This window comes from Panthera onca, chromosome D3, assembly GCF_046562875.1.
Source record: "Panthera onca isolate mPanOnc1 chromosome D3, mPanOnc1 haplotype 2, whole genome shotgun sequence".
Taxonomy (NCBI): Eukaryota; Metazoa; Chordata; class Mammalia; order Carnivora; family Felidae; genus Panthera; species Panthera onca.
Window position 1 is genome coordinate 6,979,173 of NC_138350.1, and position 22,147 is coordinate 7,001,319.

The 22,147-nt window shown below is 44.0% G+C and overlaps 2 protein-coding genes across 5 annotated transcripts in view; one reads left to right on the forward strand and one right to left on the reverse strand.

Annotated features, from left to right (window-relative positions):
• Nucleotides 1-18,787, reverse strand: part of P2RX7 (purinergic receptor P2X 7) — a 47,154-nt gene extending 28,367 nt beyond the window's left edge. Inside the window, exons 1-4 of one of the 4 annotated variants that reach the window (XM_078435829.2) lie at nucleotides 18,202-18,299; nucleotides 5,971-6,120; nucleotides 1,285-1,453; nucleotides 53-121 (exon numbers count right to left, since the gene is read on the reverse strand). In XM_078435829.2, coding sequence (XP_078291955.1) covers nucleotides 53-121; nucleotides 1,285-1,341 — 126 coding nt within the window. In that variant the 5' untranslated portion in view covers nucleotides 1,342-1,453; nucleotides 5,971-6,120; nucleotides 18,202-18,299. Of the gene's footprint in view, nucleotides 1-52; nucleotides 122-1,284; nucleotides 1,454-5,970; nucleotides 6,121-18,201 lie in introns of all 4 variants that reach the window. The other 3 variants (XM_078435828.2, XM_078435827.2, XM_078435830.2) reach the window with 3 other exon arrangements.
• IFT81 (intraflagellar transport 81) overlaps nucleotides 1-22,147 on the forward strand; it is a 191,455-nt gene that overhangs the window by 52,840 nt on the left and 116,468 nt on the right. The gene's annotated exons all lie outside the window — the stretch shown is intronic.

Consider the following 22,147-nt stretch of genomic DNA (forward strand, 5'->3'; position numbering starts at 1 on the left):
GCCCCCTCCAGCGACTCTTATTACCTGCCAACCACTCTGGTCCCCTCCTTACCTCAGGACATAACCCCTGCTGTTGGCCTTCTGTCTTGAGGAAGTTTGTCATCACGAAGAAGGAGTTTCCCTGTAGAGAAAGGAGAGAGTAGGCAAATGCCAGACGTTGGAGGGCAGAACTACTTAATCAGAATAATCTAGCCTGCCTAGTGCCTGGGGGCGAACCTTCCACCTTTCTAAACCACACTCTGGAAATCAGGTCTGGGAGCAAATCAGGTCTGGGAGCAACGTGGACTGCGCTCGAGGGCTTAATATCAAAGCTGATGAGCCACCCCACTGAGCTGAGGGAGAGCAAAGGGACATTCTAACTGACTATTCATTTTCCGTTCCAGCCTCAAAAGCAGGCTTGTCATTTTTTGGACGCAGTAAAATCCCATTAAATCGAAACTTAAGAGAACCCGGGGCGGGGTGAGAGGGGTGCAGTGTTGGCTTCATCAGAATGCTGTTCAGATTATCCAGGATTTTAATTAAAGGGCATACGGCATCCCGCAACCCGGGTAATAGCCGGAGATCTTACTGACCCACTGTTAGAAACCGACAGACAGTGACTTGGGTTTCATGGTTCTGCTGAGCACCCCAGCTCCCAGAGGCTGCAAAAGTGCCCTTTTGTCCCTCAAGCACCACCCCCCCATCTGTTCTTTGGTTTTCTCATTCCTACTTTGATTTCTCCTTTTTGACTGTTCTGCTTTTATTTATCTTCTTGCAAATATAGACAGTCACATAGTCTTTCTCTGTGATGCACACCCTTCCTTTCTTTGTCATCTATATCCTTCCTTTGTGCAAAAATGTATTTGAGAAAATGTTTTCCTGGAGACATTTTTGTTGATAAAACGCCACACAAACCACATAAAAGGGCTAGTCCTGTCCAGGCAGGAAGTTTTTTGTCCTTCTGAATCTAGACAGACCTTGCTGACTTGATGGCCCTGCTTCCAAAAAGCTGTGCATAAATCAAGTGTGAGTGAATCAAATTGTGCTTTAAATGCACCACCAGGACACGCTGCTATTCTGAGAAACCCTGTAGGACTTGATAAAGCAAAGAATCGTCTTTGAGCTGCTGGATCTGACCCAATTTTGCAATTTTTAGGTTTTCTCAGTTGGGATTTTCACAGAGCTTTTTAAAATAGGGCCAGCATTTTTCTGCAGTGAGGCTCTGGGTCCCAAGGGAGGGAGGCAAGGCCCTGGGGACAGTGCCCAGGGAGGAGTCCTGGGAGGGGGTGGCTGGCACGTGCTCACCTGCAAAGGGAAGGTGTAATCCGCCGTGTCAAAGACACTGGACACCACCTTCTTCATCCCGTTCTCCAAAATCTCCTCTTTCACCTCTGCTATCCCTTTTACCTTGGTGTGCACAGAACTGATAAGAGGCTCTTTCCGCTGGTACAGCTTGTCACTCACCAAAGCAAAGCTAAGTGGCAGACACAGAAAAGCATCAGTGGTTTTCTCAAGGGAGGCACAGTGCGGGGACTTGGGGGGCAGGTTCTGAAGGCTGCCTCCATTCAAATCCTAGCTTTGCTCGGTGACTTTGGTCAAGCTGCTTGACTTCTCTGTGACTCATTTTCCTTATCTGTAAAGTGGGAAGAATAGTCATACCTACTTTAGGGGTTGTTGTGAGGATGAAATGAGATACGTGTGCAAACTCCTCAGCATCATATGCTGAGTGCACACTGAGCACTCACTATCTGGAAACTACTGCCCCTGATGTCAACCTCCAATACTGCCTAATACAGACTCTAATTTATAGGACAGCTTCTTAAATAACAAAGTACAGCTCCAGATTGGTCCACTTGCTTTGTCCTGGGGCGAAGCAACACATCAACACCTAAGGAAGTACCCAGCAGGTCAGCCACCTGTTTTCCAGAAACACCCACCTGGTTTATAAATAATATTGATAATACTAACCGCCCTTTATTGAGCAATTAGTACATGCCGAGTGCTCCACATGCATCATCTGTTTAATCTTCACAGTGATAGGAGATAGTTACTATAATCATCCCTTTTGTAGATGAGAGAATGGGCTCAGAGAGGTAAAGGAATGCGCCCAAGATAACACAGATCGTCAGTGGCAATACTGAGGTCCTCAACTGGTCTACCTTCTAGCCCAGAGCCAGACCTCTTAACCCTGTGCTACACGTGTTCATGCATGATGTGGCTCTGACTCTGGTTTCCTGCCTTTGGTCAGTTCATTACCTGTTAATCCCTTCTTTAGAATATCAATTTAAATTATTATAAGTGTGAGGAAGAGAAGGAGAAAGTGGAATTAACAACAATGGTAGGGGCGCCTGCATGGCTCAGTCAGTTGAGCGTCCAACTCTTGATTGAGGCTCAGGTCATGATCTTACAGTTGTGAAATCGAGCCCCATGTCAGCCTTTGCACTGGGCGTGGAGCCTGCTTAAGATTCTCTCTCTCTCCTTCTCCGTCTCTCTCAAGAAGAAGAAGAAGAAGAAGAAGAAGAAGAAGAAGAAGAAGAAGAAGAAGAAGAATTCAAAATGGTAGATTCCACCACCGTTTGTTTTTCCTGTCTCCCATTGCCCTGAATAATTCGGACTTTATTTTAAATGCTTTGTTTATTCATTCAGCATGTGTTTATTTGGTCTCTTCCCTCTGGCCAGCACCTAGTATCCAAATGATTTAGGAAGTGTAAGCCAGTGGCTGCCTTCTATGACCTGGCCTTATGAAACCAAAGACAGAGTGGGCCATGACTTGGTCACTGCTGTTCCTAGCCTTAGCTGGGTAGTAAAATCCCCAGAGAGCTTTCAAAATTGCTGCTCCCCAGTTCCATCCCTAGAAATTCTGCTTCAGTAGGTCTGGGGGAGTTATCCATGTACTTATATATATTTTTAAAGTTTGCTGGGTGATTCTAATGCACAGCCAGGGTTGAGAACCCTGGGAGACTATTGAAAAGACAGCTAACATTTGGCAATATGTAGCGCATTCGAGGAAGTGCATCTCCTAGGACCGGCAATTCTACGCTTTTGTACACTCCCTAGAGAAATCCTCATACATGTGCCCAAAGAGTTGGGTACAAGACTGTTTATGGCAGCAGCATTTGTAAGAGGGAAAATAAAATACCCTAAATGTCCTTAAATATTTAATGGGTAAATGAATTGTTGGATTCATACAATAGGATGCACTACTGAGAATAAATGGAGAGCTACTCATATCAATATGGAAATAATATAATATTGAGAAAACAAAACATGCCACAGTATGAATACAAAATTTAAAGAAATCCAAAACAACATTTTACACTCAAATGCCTGTCTACGCATGCCCATAGCAGCACTATTCATAAAAGACAAAAGATGGAAATAGCTCACATGTTCATCAGTAGATGAATGGATAAAACATGGTCTACCCATACAATGAAGTACTATTCAGCCATAAAAAGGAATGAGGGGCACCTGGGTGGCTCAGTCAGTTAAGCATCTGACTCTTAATTTTGGCTCAGGTCTGATTTCATGGTCATGAGATTGAGCCTTGCATCTAGCTCTGTGTGGGGCATGGAGCCTGCTTAAGATTCCTTCTCCCTCTGTCCCTTCCATGACTGCACATGCGTTTCTTCCCTCTCAAAAAAAAAAAAAAAAAAAAAAAAAGGAATGAAGCACTGAGACGTGCTATATTGTGGAAGAACCTTGAAAACATGCTTTATAAAAGAAGGTAGATACAAAAGGTCACATATCGTATGATTCTATTTATATGAAACAATCCAGAATAGGTAAATCCATAGAGACAGAGAGTAGATTGATGAGTGCAAGGGGGTGGGGAGCAGGGGTGACTTCAAATGCTTGTGGTTTTCTTCTAAAGTGGTGAAAATGTTTGGGACCTAGGTTGTGTAAACACAATATGGTGTGTTATTAAATTCCATTGGCTTCATCACCTTAAAATGGTTATTTTATGTTATATGAATCTCACCTCAATAAAAAAAGGAAAATATTTTTGTAGATATACACAAATGTTGTAGAACTATAAAAACATAGAATGACAAACACCAAGTTCAGGATGGTGTTTATAAGGGGAGAGGAAAGAGGATGGGATCCAGGCTGGGTTTACAGGGAGCTAAAACTGGATTAGTAATATTTTATTTCTTTTTTTATAATTTTTAAAGAAGTTCTTATTTATTTATTTTGAGAGAGACAGAGAGTGAGCATGCGCAGGAAGAGCAGACAGAGAGGGAGAGAGAGAATCCCAAGCAGGTTCCACACTGTCATCGCAGAGCCTGACTTGGTCTGGAACCCATGAAACATGAGATCATGACCTGGGGCTGAAGTCAAGAGTCGGCTGCTCAACTAACTTGAGCCACCCAGATGCCCCAGTAATGTTTTATTTAAGTTGGATGGTGGTACATGGGCGTTTATTATATTATTCTCAACATGATTTAGTATTTATATACCATTCATTTAAAAAAGCTCATCAAGAAGGACATTGGGGCTAGAGATCCAGATTTGAGGTCCAATCAGCATATATAAGAAAGGGCTATTCCATAGAACTCCATAGACAAATATAATACTTGTTCAACAATGTATCTCAGCCTAGCATCACAATGTGTACATGGTCTGTGCAGTGTTCCCTGTTGGATATGGCGACATTCCCACAGAATAACACTGGGTCCATTTGGCCCACCATTTGGAAGCTCGATTCAAATCTGTCATATTCATTCCAGAATTCACAACATATCATAAATCAGCCATAATGGAATCCAACCCTTTCATAAGTCAGAAAATTTATCTTTGTATGATAACGAACATACCATTTTAAGAATTAAAATGCTTCAGAGTTGCAGCAAAGGAAAAAAGAGGAGAAGAAAGAGTTGGTGGGGGGCGCTTGGGTGGCTCAGTCGGTTAAGCATCCGACTTCGGCTCAGGTCATGATCTCATGGTCCGTGAGTTCGAGCCCCGCATCAGGCTCTGTGCTGACAGCTCAGAGCCTGGAGCCTGTTTCAGATTCTGTGTCTCACCTGGGCCCATGCCCAGGTGGTGAGAGAGTCCTCAGAGGACCACAGGCTGCAAGCGCCTCCCAGCAAAGCCTGGCTCTCCCTCGCTGTGCTTGGGCTCACACAGCGAAAGGGTGGGATTTGAAAATGAACTGCCCTCAAAGTCGGGTAACTGACACCTACCCCAAGGCCAACAGACATTCTCTAGGCCCCTAAAGGAACCATGGGCCCTGGGCACTATGTCCTCTGTGTCTCTACTTCTTATATTTAAAACCCCAAGAGAAGAATCTGATTATTTCCATCCCTGGCCCACTCAGCAGTGGGGGGAGGTCAGCAAGGGGCCAAGGACAGCAAGAGATGAACTGAGAAGAAAGCAGAGGAGAGCATCCACCCCCAAGGCAAATTAAGTACTGATTGTATTAGCTTCCCATTGCTGCTGTAACAAATTATCACAAACTTAGTGTCTTGAAACAATACAATTTTTTTCTCTTAGTTCTGGGGATCAGATGCCTAAGATTGGCCTTACAGGGCTAAAATCAAGGCGACATAGGGCTGGTTCCTTTTGGAGGCTCCACGAGAGAATCTCTTTCAGCTCTTCCAGCTTCTACAAGCTGCCTTGGCATTCCTGGGCTCGTAGCTATGTCACTCCAACCTCAGCTCTTGTTGTCATGTCTCCTTTTTCTCACTTTGAGCCTCTCATTTTCCTCTTTTGAGGACTCTTGTGATTACATCAGAGCCACTCAGATAGTCAAGGATAATCTCCCCATCTCAAGGCCTTGAACTCCATCACACCTGCAAAGTTCCTTTTGCCACATAAGGTAACAGATTCACAGGTCCCAGGGATTGGGACGTGGAGATCTTTTGCAGGCCATTATTCAGCCGACCGCGACATAGTTGGCCTGTTGTAGCTTTACAAGAGCTGCAACCCTTTCCACCCTACCCCACCTTTCCTTGAGCTAGAGCGAAGGGGTTTCAGTTCCTTATAACTCACAGCTTGACTAAGACATCATCTTTCCTCTTAATTCCCTTTGGCTATTGCATTTCTTCTCCATTAGCCAGCATTTCCTTTTCACGCTTCCCGAATGCTCTCTCTCATCCAAAGAACTCCTACTCCAGGACACAATGCTTTCTACACATTCAACTGCACAGAGAACAAAGAGTGAATCTTAATCTACTAGTTAATGTTTATCAATTAAAGGAAAAATAATGGATACATGTAAAATCCTGACCTTGAACTAAAAACTCAGTTATGCCAGTACAAACCATAGACCACACAAATTGGCAGAAGTTTATGTTAGAAGCCCCAAAATGTTAGATAACCCTAAGCCCATGTAAGCCAATATTGTGTTATATCATCCAGAAGAAAACAAAACAAAACAAACAACTAGTGTTGTCTTAAGCTTTGGTGAGAAAGGCAGAATATTTCACCCTTAGGGTCGTGGTAAAGTGACCTGTGGCCTCAATAGGCAGCAAGCGATAGCAGCCCTCGGTTCAGGTTTTATGAGCCACATTTTTCAAGAAAACCGCCTTAGTTGTTGTAAAAGTGTAAATTTCACAGAAGTGCACAAAGGGTATGAAACGCTCCCAACATTCTCCCTCCCAGAAGTTATTGCTGTTGAAAGTGAGAGTATCTTCCAGGTATCTGTTTATGCCCACATCTTGACTCACAAACATGACCACACGCTGCATGCTCCGTGGAACTTCCTATTTTTACTAATAATATATTATTAAATCTTTCTTTTTTTAAAAAAAATATTTATTTATTTTTTGAGAGATTGCAAGCAGGGGAGGGGCAGAGAGGGAGGGACAGAGGATCTGAAACGGGCTCTGTGCTGGCAGGCTGACAGCAGTGATCCCCATGTAGGGCTCAAACTCACAAACTGTGAGATCATGACCTAGGCCGAGATTGAGAGTCAGATGCTTACCAGAATGAGCCACCCAGGTGTCCCTATTACTAAATCCTTCTACAACAGTAGTGATATATGTATGGTAAAGAGAGACCTATGATATGGAATCACTTTTAATAGTTCCAGAACATTCTGGTGTTTAGTTTGGAACATATGAAACTGCTCATTTTGTAGCCCAAAGGAATAGAATATCAGCAGTTCGATGTAGTCCAACCTAAGTGAGTTGTGATAATTTGCCCCCTGTCTCTTACTGGTTGGTATGTAACTGGAAGTTTTGGTCAGTTTTTCCAATTGTAAATTTTTTTGTTCGTTTGTTTGTTTTGGTAACCCTGATAGAGTTCTTTGTGCCAAGCATTCTTTTAAGTATATATAAACAATATGTATTGACTCTTTCAATCCTCACCTCCCTCAAAACCACCCTGTAAGGAAGGTACTAGAATTTCTCCCACCTTATATCTGAGCAAACTGCGGAACAGATAAAGTGAGCCTAAGTTCACATAGTGCTATAGACTGAATGTTTGTGACCTGCCCATAAAATTCAAATGTTGAAACCTAACCCTAATGAGATGGCATTAGGAGGTGGGGCCTTTGGGAAGTAATTACGTCATGAAAGCTGAAGGGACTAACGCCCTTATAAAAGAGTTTCCAGGGGCACCTGGGTGTCTCAGTCTGGTTAAGTGTCCAACTTCAGCTCAGGTCATGATCTCACGGCTTGTGAGTTCAAGCCCCGCATTGGGCTCTGTGCTGACAGCTCAGAGCCTGGGGCCTGCTTCGGATTCAGTGTCTCCTTCTCTCTCTACCCCTTCTTTGCTCACGCTCTGTCTCTGTCAGAAATAAATAAACATTTTTTTTTTAAATAAAAAAAAAGTTTCCAGACGCTTCTTGCTCCTTCCACCGTGTGAAGGCACAGCAAAACGATGGCTGTCTATGAACCAGGAAATGCATTCTCACCAGAGACCGTGAGAAGTTTCCGTCATTTATAAGCCGCTACTCCATCTGTGGTTATAGTGGCCCCAACAGACTAAGACATGTGTGTAGCAACCCTGGCCCCACAGCTTATGCTCTTTTGGATGCTATTATAAATGCAATTATTTTCTTAATTTTCTTTTTGAGTTTCTCCTTTCTGGTGTATAGAAACACAACTGATTTTTACATGTTGATCTTGTACCTCGAAACTTTACTGAATTGGTTTATTAACTGTAATAGCTTTTTGTGATTTCTTTTGGATTCTCCATATATAGGATCGTATTATCTGAGTGTGGTTTTTTACTTCTTCCTTTCCAATTTGGACGCCTTTTATTTCTTTTTCTTGCCTAACTGCTCTGGCTAGAACTTGCAGTACAATGTTGAATAGCAGCAGTGAAAACAGACATCCTTGTCTTGTTCGTGATCTTGGAAGGATAAGCATGCAGTCTTTCACCACTGAGGCTCAGTCTGTTCTCTTAAGCACTGTGCTTTGTTGCCTCTCCATCTTCCTCTCTCACACTGCCAGGCATGTACTTGCAAAAGAATCTTTTCACACCAAAGATAAATTTCACACCTCAAGATAAATTTCTGGGTTAAAGGATGCATACATTTTATATTTCAATTCATTTTGCCAAACCACAAAAAGTTGAACCATTTCATGCTTCCACCAGCAAAGCCAGAGTGCATGGACCACTTTTAAGAGGGCTTTGACAAAACAAGAGCGTGGTTGTGTGGGATTGGCTGAGATAGTAAAATATCTGGGTACCGTGTTGAGGGCACATGGCCATAGGGACTGGCGTGATTCCTTTAAAGTAAAGGAAAACTACAATAGCAGGGTGCAGCCATTTGAAGAGTGTCAACTACAACAGAGATCACAGAACTCTAACTAACGGGGAAAATTACAGGGAGACTGATTTGGACTCAAAGTAAGGAAGAAATGTCTAACAGTTAGTCCCAGAAAAGAACAAGCTCTCTTTGTGGTTGTTAGTTGGTGACAGTGATGATGATGGTGATGATGATTTTCATTTATCTCATCATCTCCCTTTCTCTGGCCTCCTCTCCATCTGCACTCAACATCATTTCCCATCTTAAAAATAAATCCTCTCATGACCCCACATTCTTCTCCCACCACCACTCGATGCCTCTCTTCTCCTTTGTAGCCAAGTCCCTTGAAAGAGTGAGTCACCACATCCATTTCCGCATCTCCATTCACTCCCCTGCCCACTCCAGTCTGGCTCCCACTCCACCACTTCTCTAATGCCTCTCTTGCCAAGTAAACAGTAACGTCATCCTCGCTAAATCTGATAGACATACTACAGATCTGATCTTCCTAAAACTCTCAGCAGCATTTGACACTGATGACCATGCAACACCTCCTTCCCCTTCTTCCCTTAGTTTCCTGGAATCCACCTTCTCCTGACTTTTTTGGATCTCCATGGCCACCCCCTCTGAGAATCCTTTGGGGGCTTCTGTGCTCCCCATCACTTAAAGGTCAGCATTCTCCAGGGATCTGTTCTAAGCCCTCTTGCCTTCTCATTTACATCTTCTCTTACTGGTCGGTTGTAGCTACTTCCATGGTTCTAGTTACCATCTATATGCTGGTGATCCATAGATCTCCATCTCTAGTTCCAAATTCACACATCCATCTACGCACTAAGTGTCTACATTTGTAAGTCCCATAGATATGTCAAACTCTGTGCCTCCAATTCTGAACTCATCTTCTGCCCCAGATGGGCTCCCCCCACCCCAACATATCCTATCCCAACAAGTTCTCCCACCACCCATCAGTTGCCCAATCCAGAAACATTCCTTAACATCCTTTCCCTCATTACCCCTCAACCATTCAATTGTCAAATCCTGTTGTTTTATCCTCCTCATGTTATTCATTTACTTCTGTCCTCTGCCCCTGTTACCTCCTCAGTCCAGGTCACCATCTGCTCTCACCTGGACTGCCCTGTAGCCTCCTGACTGGTCTCGCTGTCTCCATTTGTGCTCCTGTCTCCTCCATTCCTCCATTATTTAGTAAAAGCTTGCACTCTGGAGTGAGAAGCTTGGGTTCGATCTTAGCTCTACCACTTACCAGCTACATGATCATGTGTAAGTTACTTAACCTTTCTGGGTCATTGTTTCTTCTTCTGTAATAAGGAGATGTTAGTATTATATTGGGCAGGGTATCTGGTTCTAAACAGAATCCACTCTGCTGAGTTTGAGAGGAAATACAGTTTAGAAAAGGCAATCCAAATGGCTGAAATTTTTCATAATGAAATGTTGGTGGCAGGGTGGGGAAGACTCTGCATGCTTTCTCCGTATCCTCAGGATGAAGTTCAAGGCTGTTCATAACATGATCCTTGCTGGCTTCTCCAGTCCTGCCTTTGCCTCCTCTTCTTGGCATCTTGTGTGTTGGCCAGTTGACGCATGCTGCTCTGTGAGTAATCCATATATTCGGGTCCTTTCTTTTTTCAGCGCTATGCTAAAAACCCAGGAGGGCTGGGAGGCGCTTGCCCTGGGTGGGGGCCTGGGCTGGAGTGTTGGTCTCCAGAAGCCCGTGGGTATGTGACAGCTGGTCCACAGAGAAGCCTTGGCCTCTAGGGCAAAATGAGAAAAACAGGACAACGAGGCAGGGCCTTCATAAAGCTAAATTTATTCATTTGAAAGCACCTTTTTTTTTTTTTTTTTTTGTAGACTGTGTGCTTCCAGCTCGTTTAATGTTTTAGTTTAGACATTAATGGAGGGATGCCAATAGATGGTAGTAGTTGTTTGCTTGCTCAACATCATTACCGATGCTTAGTTGGCAAGCTTGCCTCCTTGGTCTTCCTCCTGTCAGTACAAGGCATCATTGGCCACCAGAGAACCCAGAGTCATCTTCCACCTCCTAGCAATCTGTCAGTTCTGCCTCCAAAACGTATCCCCGCTTTGCCCACTTTGGTCCACCTGCGCCGCCCCGTTCTCATCCAGGTCGCCATCTCTCTCATCTGGGTGACTCTGGTGGCTTTCTCACTGCCCTCCCCTTGTCACTCCTGCCCTCTACAGTCTACCTTCCGCACAGAGGCCTGAGAGCACTTTTAGACACAGGCACCAAATGGTTTCACTCCCCTCTGTAAAAGTTTTTAGTGGCTTCCCAGGGCCCTGAGAAACAAATTCCAAATCTCTCTGCGCTCAGCCCCTGCTCCTCCCTCCTCTTTCACCAGGTTCTGGCTTTCACCAGGTCCTTCTGGCTGTTCCTCTTTTTTTTTTTCTTTCAGATATGTGGATCAGGTGGCTGGATTCTCCTCCTCCTCGAGCTGTTTCCTCCTGAAGTGGGTCTTCTCTGGACCCCCCTTCTCTATCACATCACACAGTGGGGTCCAGAGTGGGATGAGAATGTGGCAAATCTCTTCCTGTTTCTGTTGCCCTCAAGTGGCAGGGGCCAGAGGGGCTGTGCATGGGCTGGACCTGCCCCTCCCTGCCTGGGCTGTGCATGGGCTGGACCTGCCCCCGGTGTCTCCTCCCACCTCTATGGTAGACTCCCTTCCACTCAGTTGGAACAGGCCCAGCCTCAAAGGTGTGTGGCAGCCCTCCCATGTAACAGGCGGCCAGCCAGGAGCTACATTTTAACAGCCACAAACTAGCACAACAGCACCGTCTCCATGGTGACAGACAGCCCGAGGCTGTGCAGGACAATATTGCGCTCTCTGTTAGCCTAAGTAGAGGTTGACTGGGTGAGGGAGAAGAAGCAGTTTGAATGGAGTCTCTTTTCCTGTTTTTCTCTCAATCTTCTCTAGTCTTCTGTATCACTGGAGAAGCTTCTGAGAGGACTAGTCTCCAGGGAAGAGGGAAATCTTCCCGAGAAAATGCAAATCTCTTTTACTTCTCTGCTTAAAATCCTCCTATGGCTTCTCAACTCACTCAGAATAAAATCCAAAGAACTCAGAGTGGCCTCCAAGGCTCTGAATGATCTGCCCTTCCAACCCCACCCACGTTACCTCGCCAGTCCACGCACCGCTTCTCGGTTCGCTTACTTGTTCACTCTGCTCCAGCCACCTGACCCCCTTGCTTTTCCTTGAACACCCTATCAAATCTCTACCTCAGGGCCTTTGGACTTACTGTACCCTCCCACCAGAAACACTCTTCTAGATACGTCATGGTTTGTCCCTCTCTTTGTGCAGATCTAACCTAAATGCCTCTATCACACACGTGCTCACATTTGCCCATCTTTGTTGTCTGTCCTCTTCTCTGCTTTATTACTCTTCATAGATTTATCACCATCAGACATTTTATTATGTCTTTTTTGCTTTTTGGTATCATATCTTTCTTCTCCACTGGCATATAGCCCCATGAGTTGTAGGCACTTTGTTTCACTCACTGTTATAATCTCTAGAGCAACAGACAGTGCCCAACTCATAGTAGATAGTCTAAAGTTTATTTGCGGGAATGAATGAGTAATGGAAAAGGACAGGCTAATGGGATCCTCATCCCAGCCTCCCTCCTTGTCCTGCACTCGCCCAGGCCAACCCAGAAAGACGAATCAAGGTGAAGAATAAAGAATGCTTGGCCAAGGATTCAGGAGGCCTAGTACTTGGGCTTTTGCACTCTGCCAGGTAAACACTTCAGTAGTGTGGTTTCTGGGTTAAGAGCATTGCATTGGTTTTGGATTTGAATCCCTTTTGAAACCTACTCTCTACCTGGATGATCTTTCAGAAATTAACTCCATCTTTCATAGCTTCCCTTTCCTTATCTGTGCAATAATGAAAACAATGCCTGCATGCCATGAGATGATACAAATAAAGCCAGCAGTGTAAGGAAGTTATTTTTATTGTCATTCAGGTTTTTTGGTATCAGTTTTCCTGGGAGTATAATCATCATTATCCCATTCTTCCCATGCCAGAATCATGGGTTAGAAAATCCTGTGGAATTCTAGGAGCTGATTCTCAGAGGAAATTTCTGTCGAGAATCCCGAGGTCCCTGCCGTGGCAATAACCTGGGGCAGAGTCTCCACAGCCCAGGCGCGGGGCTGAGACAAGCCAGGGATAAAGCAGTAGACTTCAGAAGTCTCTGAAATTTCTGGCTTTTGGAAAAACCTTGTAATGAATGTTTATTTTTTTCTTTGCCCCATCCCCCCCTTTCTTTTCCCATTTCTTCTGGGAACAGTATTCTTCTTTCCTAAGGTAAAGTCACTGGATGTGGTTTATTCAGCCCTGCCACTCTCATTCAGCCTTGCCACTCTCTCCCTACTTCCTGCCACAGGAATGAGCACATGACCCAGGATTGTCCAATCAGGTGACACCATGCCTCTAGCCACAAGGCTAGGTTCAGGGGTGGATATGTAACTGAAGCCCTACCAATCAGAGACTTTCCTGGGACTTTCATGCCAGAGCTATCAGGAAAGACTTGCTTGCCCCTCTGGAGTTGCTGAGGATGTGAGTATGGCATCTTGCTACATAGAGAGCCTATTCAAGAACAAAGCCAAATGGAGTCACGATGAGAAACCCAGCCCTGATGACATAGTTTGAGCTTTTAGAACCATCCATGTCTGAGAGCAGTCCCATCTCTTCCACTGTGTGATGTGGTGGCTTACCTGAGTTAGGTCTCTGTCACTTATTATCCAAACAATTCTGACTAACACAGGCCTACTCAGCATCCTGTCTACACACTCCTGCAACCCAGGAGCTGGGGCCATTTGACCCTGCCTATAGCTGCAGCCCCTGCCTTTGATTCCAATCTGAACTTGGTTTTGAGGGACTAAGAGAAGCTAACCAGTCTCGTTTCTTTTATTGACAGCCCCTGCCTTGTACCCCAGTCTCAATAACTGAAGCCCCATCTTACTTCATTATCCTGGCTCTTTGCCTTTTCAACCCCAGTAAGGGCAGACTCTGAACCTGGAACTCCACAGCTAGACCCCACGACCTGCTGCTGTATGTCTTGAGTATTACGTGAGCCTGTCAGGATTTCCCCCTGTGGTTCATACCAGTCCCATTTGATGTAAATGGTCAAATTGAGGCCTGACAGTAAAACTTAAGGCAGGATTTCCTAAGCTGTTGTCCATGGGACTCCATTCAATGGGATATAAATAGGTATTCCATTAACATAGAGTAAAAAAACAAAGCTGGCAATATTTTTTCTTCAATTTTATATTTTAAAATATAAAGAATGGAGTAGCATTTTACATAGGGGTTACCTTCTAAAGTCAGTGCTCAAGGTAAAAATCATGTCCTGTCAAAATTGCCTTTGGTTAGGGGCGCCTGGATGACTCAGTTGGTTGAGTGTCTGACTGCGGCTCAGGTCATGATCTCACAGTTTGTGAGTTCGAGCCCCGCATCGGGCTCTGTGTTGACAGCTCAGAGCCTGGAGCCTGCTTCGGATTCTGTGTCTCCCTCCCTCTCTCTCCCCCTCCCCTGCTTGCACTCTGTCTCTCTCTCTCACACAAATAAATAAACATTTAAAAAAAATTTTTTTTTAATTGCCTTTGGTTAAACCTTTGACTTGTCCACAAAGCATAGCAAACAGACCTTCTACCTTCCAACAAGTCCATCAAAGTCCATTTTTCCTCTGACTCTGGAACAAGTTACTGTTTTTCCAGTTTTGCTCCAGGTGAAGGTGAAAGATGTGGCTTATTTTCGGGGACATGTTGGGTGGGGAGTATGGATTGAGATTCACAGGCAGGGTGCAAGGCGGTCACTCTGTGAGAAGTGTGAGGGAACAGAGACTGACTGAAGGATCCCCAACTCAAGTACCCCTCTCATGCTTAGTCTGGGGTACCCAATCACTGAGTCATCGCACTGTTTAAACTGTGCTGTCTCTCCAGGCTCCCCTGGAACATGTGTAACTGAATCTGAGGGACTTAAATGCATGTAAGGTAAGAGTCCCCCATATGAGAGAAAAATATTTATCATTATAAGGCATTCTCATAGCAATCTGTTCTTATGTATATAATAATTTGCTTTTAAGAAATTGTGTGCCAGGAATACCAGGAAATCACGTCACCTGTTACATGGAATTGTGACACACGATGTACCTATTGGTGCATAAAGGAGCATTTACTAACTCTGCCCTTCATCATCAGTTCTATGATACCTGGCTTAAGTAATGAGCCTTATTTTAGAATGTACTATATGTGTTTATTATTCAGTATTTGTTGTGTAATAAACATATGAATCAAATCATGATAATCCTAATAATATTAATAAGAATTAATACTTGGTAAGAGGTTGCCATACACCAGGTATTTCTCAAGCAACTTTGTATTTAGTAACTCATTTAATTCTTATGACAAACTTTGTCCTCATTTTACAGATGAGGAAACCAAGGTTTAAAGAGGCAAAGGATTTTTTTTTTAAACTTTTTAATGTTTATTTATTTTGAGAGAGAAAAGAGAGCGAGCAAGCAAGAGTGGGGGAGGGGGTGGAGAGAGAAGGGGGACAGAGGATCCAAAGCAGGCTCTGCACTAACAGCCCGATGTGGGCTCACGAACCATGAGATTATGACCTGAGCTGAAGTTGGATGCTTAATTGACTGAGCCACCTATGGACCCTGAAGTGAAGGATTATTGAATCCACATTTCCAGACCTCAAATCCCAGGCATGGGCATGGTTACTTTGGTAGTCAAAGGAGAGAATGTATATGAAAATAGACTCTTGTTTTAGTCAAGTATAATTAACATAGTGTTGTATTCATTTCGGGTGTACAATATGATTCAACAATTCTATACGTTTCCCAATACTCATCAGGATAAGTGTACTCAATCTCCTTTATCTATTTCACCCATCCCTCCCACCTGCCTCCCCTCTGGCAACCACCAGTTTGTTGTCTGTATTTAAGTCTGTTTGTTTGCATCCCCTTTTTCTTTGTTTGTTTATTTGTTTTGTTTCTTAAATTACACATATGAATGAAATCATATGGTATTTGTCTTGACTGGTTTATTTCTCTTAGCATTATACTCTCTAGCTCTGTCCATTGCAAATGGCAAGCTTTCATTCATTTTATGGCTGTGTAATAGTCCATTGTATATATATACCACATCTTCTTTATCCACTCATCTATCAATGGACACTTGGGTTGCTTCCATATCTTGGCTACTGTAAATAATGCTGCTATAAACATAAGAGTGCATATATCTTTTCAAGTTAGAATTTTCATTTCCTTTGGGTATATACCCAGTAGTGGAATTATTGGATCTTGTGGTAATTCTTTTTTTTTTTTTTTTTTAATTTTTTTTTCAACGTTTTTTATTTATTTTTGGGACAGAGAGAGACAGAGCATGAACGGGGGAGGGGCAGAGAGAGAGGGAGACACAGAATCGGAAACAGGCTCCAGGCTCCGAGCCATCAGCCCAGAGCCTGACGCGGGGCTCGAACTCACAGACCGCGAGATCGTGACCTGGCTGAAGTCGGACGCTTAACCGACTGCGCCACCCAGGCGCCCCGGATCTTGTGGTAATTCTATTTTTTAAGTTTATTTATTTATTTTGAGAGAGAGAGAGATTACATGAGCAAGGGAGGGGCAGAGAGAGAGAACCCCAAGCAGGCTTTGAAGCTCAATGTGGGGCTGGAACTCATGAACTGTGAGATCATGACCTGAGTGGAAATCAAGAGTCAGATGCTTAACTGATTGAGCCTCACAGGTGCCCCTATGATAATTCTATTTTTAAGTCAAAAAGATTATTTTTTTTTTTAAATAGCTGCTATTTGTGGAGCTCTCACCCTATGCCAGACATCGATAAGCACTTGTCATGCCTTTTCTTGTTTAATTATGATAACTCTATGAGCAGATGCAGAAAGGGAGGCTCAGAGAGGTTAAGTGACCTGGCCAAGGAAATTTACCCAGGATTATAAAATAATTGCTCTAACCCTTAGCCAGTAAACTACACTGCCTGCCTATAGAGATGCAAGTTTTCATTATTATCATCACAAAGAGCAATGGGGCATTAGCCTTTAGGTAACCCTGAATCAAAACCACAGTGAGAACCACTCACAGCTCACTAGGATGCCCATGATCCAAAAAACAGACAAGAACAAGTGTTTGTTGAGGATGTGGAGGAATGGGACACACACTGCTGGTGGGAACATGAAATGGTGCAGCCGCTTTGAAAACAGGTGGGTGGTTCCTCAAAAGGTCGAAAGTAGAGTGACTAAATGGTCTTTCAGTTTCACTAGTAGGTACACCAGAAAACTGAAAACATGTTCATGCAAACACATGTACACTGGTATTCATAGCACCATTATTCATAATAGCCCCAAACTGGAAACAACCCAAATGTCCACCAAAAGAAAAGAAAACAGTCTATCCATACAATGGAATATTACTTGGCCATAAAAAGGAATGAAATAGAGATACATGTTCCAACATGAATGCACCTTGAAAACATGATGCAGGGGCACCTGGGTGGCTCAGTCAGTTAAGCACCTGACTCTTGATTTTGGCTTAGGTCATAATCTCACCATTTGGGAGTTCCAGCCCCACATCAGGCTCTATGCTGGCAATGCAGAGGCCGTTTGGGGTTCTCTCTCTGCCCCTCCCCCCACTAGTGCTGTCTCTGTCAAAATAAATAAATAAACTTAAACAAACAAAAAGAAAACGTGATGCAGAGTGAAAGAAGCCAGACACAAAGGACCGCATACTGCCTGATTCCATTTATATGAAATGTGCAGAACAGGCAAATCCTAGAGACAGAGGGTAGATCAGTGGGTCACCAGAGCTACAGGTGAGCAGAAGGGTTCGGAGTGATGGCTAAGGGATGTGGAGTTGCTTTTGGAGGTGATGAAAATCTGAAATGGATTGTGGTGATGGTTGCACAACTCTGAATATACTGAAAACTGCTAAATTGTACACTTCAATTGAGAGAGTTGTATAGTGTGTGAATTATATCTCAGTAAACTTAAAAAACAAAACCAAAACCAAAAATGAGCAAGGGGGGCTTTCCTGCCACTGGGGAGGACCTGGTTACATTGACAAGTCTGGTCCTGTTCCTCCCCTAAGCAGTGATGACTCAGACAGATGCCAGCATTATCACCAGGCGTGCCCCGAATCCTTGTTTCCTCCCTAGGAATCCAGGGTGTTGCCCTGTTTCCCACTTTTCCCTGGCATGCCTTGCCCAGTTCACCCTGGCAGGCCTGGGGTAGAACCCTGAGTATGGCTTTGCCTCTTGTGGCTTCTTTCTGCAGCAGCCTGACACTGTTTCCCACACACCCCCCTCCAACCACCTGCCTCTCCCACCCCAACACCCACTCCCACCTCCAGCCCCAGCTTGCTATCAGAAAAAAGTCTCAGATTTAAAACCACGTGGAATTCAGGCTGTGCACCAGAAGCTGCACCTTGAGGTTTCTTGTGCTGTCAACCCCTGCAGACATCCGGGGTCATCCCCACACCCCACTTACCTAACGTAGGAAAAGACGATCATGTGGAAGATCCACTTAATGGTGCCATAATTCATGCTCTGGATCCGGGTGACTTTGTTTGTCTCATACTGGAAAACATCATTACAGCTGCAGCAGGCTGCCATGGCGAGAGGCTCACTGTCCACAAGGGTCTGGACCAGGGCTCAGCCTTACCAGACCAGCCACAGCAAGCCCACCAGTAAGAGGAAAATGAAACATCCTGATTCTTAGCAGGAGCCTTTAAGTTTGAGTTCCTCCAATGACGGCAGAGTGGGGGCGGGTCCTGGCAGCTGCCCCAGATGTGGCTGGAGATAAACAAGAGAAGCGAAGTCCTACAGGCCTGGCTGGCAGATAACCCTGCCCCAGCTGGCCTCCCCCAGATGCCTGCACAAAGATGGTGTTCAAAGGAAGGGCATTTTTAGAATTCTGCCTTATCCCCTTTTTTCTTTGACTTTTTTGGACTCATTTCAGTTAGGGGAAAGGGGCAGCCTTTCAAATGTCAGGAGACCCAGTGTTTCCATTGTGACTTAATAAAGGGGCCTAAATCTTTCTACTGTCTCAAGGCCCACTCAGAGACTGACTAATTCATTTCTACAACCCTTTGTTCAACCCCAGATGTCTGTGAACACTGGGTGAATGAAGATCTTCCTCTCCTCCCTCTCACACATCCTTCACAGCACTCTGGTCTGTAGATGGGGGCGGTGGGTGGGAGGGGGGCATCAGATCTGCTGGGGCTGGGAGGGGAGGAGGGCTTTATTTCTATACTGGATATTTCCTGCGTGACCCTCTAGATCCACTCTCTGCCCTCCTCTGTGCCCCCTGAGTTACACGTGTGATGTAGGCCAGTCAGCCTAAGACCATCAGAAACAAACTTACCATTCAACAAAACTAGGTTTACTGACTCATTCCATGAGGAAAAGCTCATGCCAGAGGATCTAGGGGCATCATTAAAGGGACAGAGCTATCATAGGATTATGGGGAATGGTGGGGTTTAGATTAAATTTAAATGACAACAGATTTTGATAGACTCAGAGCAAAGCAGGTTTGTATACAACGGTCATCTTTAGATCTGGATTGCAAAGTGGACCCAGGGCCCTGCTTCCTTGGAAGCAATAAAGCTAAGATGGATGTTGAATGTTGTGTCTAGAAACCCTTTATCCGAAGCTTTGTACCTGAGATGCAATTTGAGGCTGCTTCTCTTTGGCAAGGTTGTGACTTAGATCCTCCAGGCAAAAGTGGAGTATTTCATTCTTATTGATGCAATTCCCAATAGCAAATTTTCTGATAGTTTATTATTTTAGAGGATGATATTTCTCAGTAAGAAAGCAGCAATCACTCAAAAAAATGGGAGTGGGGGTGCTACAATACACCTAACATACCCTTCAAAACTCTCAAGCTCATCAAAAACAATGAAAACCCTAATAAATTGTCACAACCAAGAGGAGGCTAAGGAGACATGACAACTAAATGTAATGTGATAACCTAGATAGGATACTAAAACAGAAAAGGAACATCAGTTAAAAACTAAAGAAATGTGAATAAAATATGAACTTTAGTTAATATTAATATATCAATATTGATTAATTATTAAAATGTACCATACTAATGTAGGATGTTAATAATCAAGGAAACTGGGTATAGGATATATGGAAAAGCTGTGTACTATCTTTGTGATTTTTCTGCAAACTTAAAACTGTTGTAAAATGTCGTAGATTCTAAGTCTAAAGTTCTATTTTGGCCAGCAAAAGAGCGGATGAGGATTAAAGCGAGAGATGGCTAATGTCCGAGAAAAGACAAAAGCCCTGATTAAGGGTCCTTGCCCTCTATCCATTCATGCCAGAAGGTTTACAAACGTGATGGGCATGTACAAAGAGATAAAGAAACTAAGAACATTAACTTGGGGACGTGAGGGAAAAGGGGGGTTTTGAAGATATACAGTGTTTGGGGTTTGGGTCAATATAACACAAAATCCGGGCGTTGGGCAGTCGGGAGGAAGGTTGTTTACCTCGGACATGAGGCAGCACCTCTGTTTACCTTAGCCAGCCTAGGGGATGAGACAGATGGGGGAATAACCTCAGGGTTAATAAGGCACCTTTTCTTTTGTTAACCATCTCCACTCTGGGCTGCTTTGCCTGCAGCACAGTGGTCCATAGTCCAATTCACCAATTTACCTAACCTGGTCCTATTCTCCTGTGAAAGCAGCTTTTCTGCTATAGTACTAAATTGGGGTGCTTCCACCCTGAACATCTAATCTTGTTTATTTCATATACCTATGTATTGGGCACCTTTGCACCGTTTCTATTTCAGGCCTTTGCCTTTCCCTCTCTATTTTGGGGTGCCTTTGCACCTCCCTATTTCTGGCACCTTTGCGCCTCCCTATTCTTGGGGTGCCCTATTCTTGGGGTGCCAATCTGGTTTACCCAAACTTGGGCGTGAGCATGTTATGACTTTGTATTTCTTTATGCCTTGTTAACCCATTGATGTAAGCCTGGGGGATTCCTAAGCTTATCCCCCACAGTCAAATGAAAGTTTATCTTTAAAACAAAAAAGATTGGGGGTGGTGGTATTATCACTTTACAGGTACAGTGAAATACTGTTTGGTGTTATTTTTGCAGCTGACTTTACTCATTACTGCTCTTCCAGATTGTTAAGCGGCCAAGCCAATTTTTACTTTTCCAGTCTGAGCTAAATTTTACTTTCTTACTCATGTGAGCTGCACCAGGGGCTACATTACCTCCTGGCTCTCAGTTCAGGAGACTGGATAGTGGGAGAAAGGTGAGATTGAATGCAAATTTTCTCGACCCTTCTCAAAAGTGCTCGTGGCAGGGATCCTGGTCTTTCTGCTGAACTCAGACAATGATATCTCATGCTCTTCCTTCGCTTCCTCAGCCCTCTGTCTGCTATTTCTCCCACCACCATTTCATGGGTACTGTTCTTTTTTTTTTTAATTTTTTTTATCGTTTTATTTATTTTTGAGACAGGGAGAGACAGAGCATGAACAGGGGAGGGTCAGAGAGAGGGAGACACAGAATCTGAAACAGGCTCCAGGCTCTGAGCTGTCAGCACAGAGCCCGACGCGGGGCTCGAACTCACGGACAGTGAGATCATGACCTGAGCCAAAGTCGCCCGCTTAACCGACTGAGCCACCCAGGCGCCCCTCATGGGTACTGTTCTTAATAAGCTTACCGATAAGTTATCAGTTGCCATATTTAGTGATATGTTTTGTTCCTTATTTCACCTGGCCTTTTGGACCAACACCATGTACCACTCTCTACCTCTTGAGCAATTTATTCCCTTGATCTCCATGACTCCCTTGGGCCCTTTCTCCTAGTTTTTTGTCTTTGCCTCTATGTTCTTTGTCGTATCTTTCTAGGACTCTTCTCCTTTTATGTGTCAGTTCCAGCAAATTCTGCCTCAGCATTTTTTATATTTTTATCAGTCATGACAGGTTATGTTGCAATAACAAACAGCCCTCCCAAATCCCATGGCTTAAAAACGATGTCGTTTTATTTCTCATCCACAATAAATATTCACCATGGGTCACCTGGGAGGCTCTGCTCATCGTAGTCACTCAGAAAACAAAACTAATGGAATAGCCACTATCTTGAACTCTTGAATGAGAAATCTGGCAGGACTTAGAGTGGCATTTAAATGCTCTGATCTAGAAACGATGCACTCCATTTTGCCCCGAACTCACTGGTCAAAACTAGTCACTTGGCCCCAGGAACTTGGTCCCAGGGAATCAGGAAATGCAATCTCACCCAGAAACAGAAGAAGCAGAAATATTTGGTAAATTGCACTAATAACTTTTGTATCTTCTCCCTGGGAGATTTCATCCACACACATTCTTTTAGAATCACCAAATGCTAAAAGAAAAGGAGATGGAAAGAGGGGTATATGTGTATATCACGTGTTTAACTATGCATGGAATATAGCTGGAAATAAA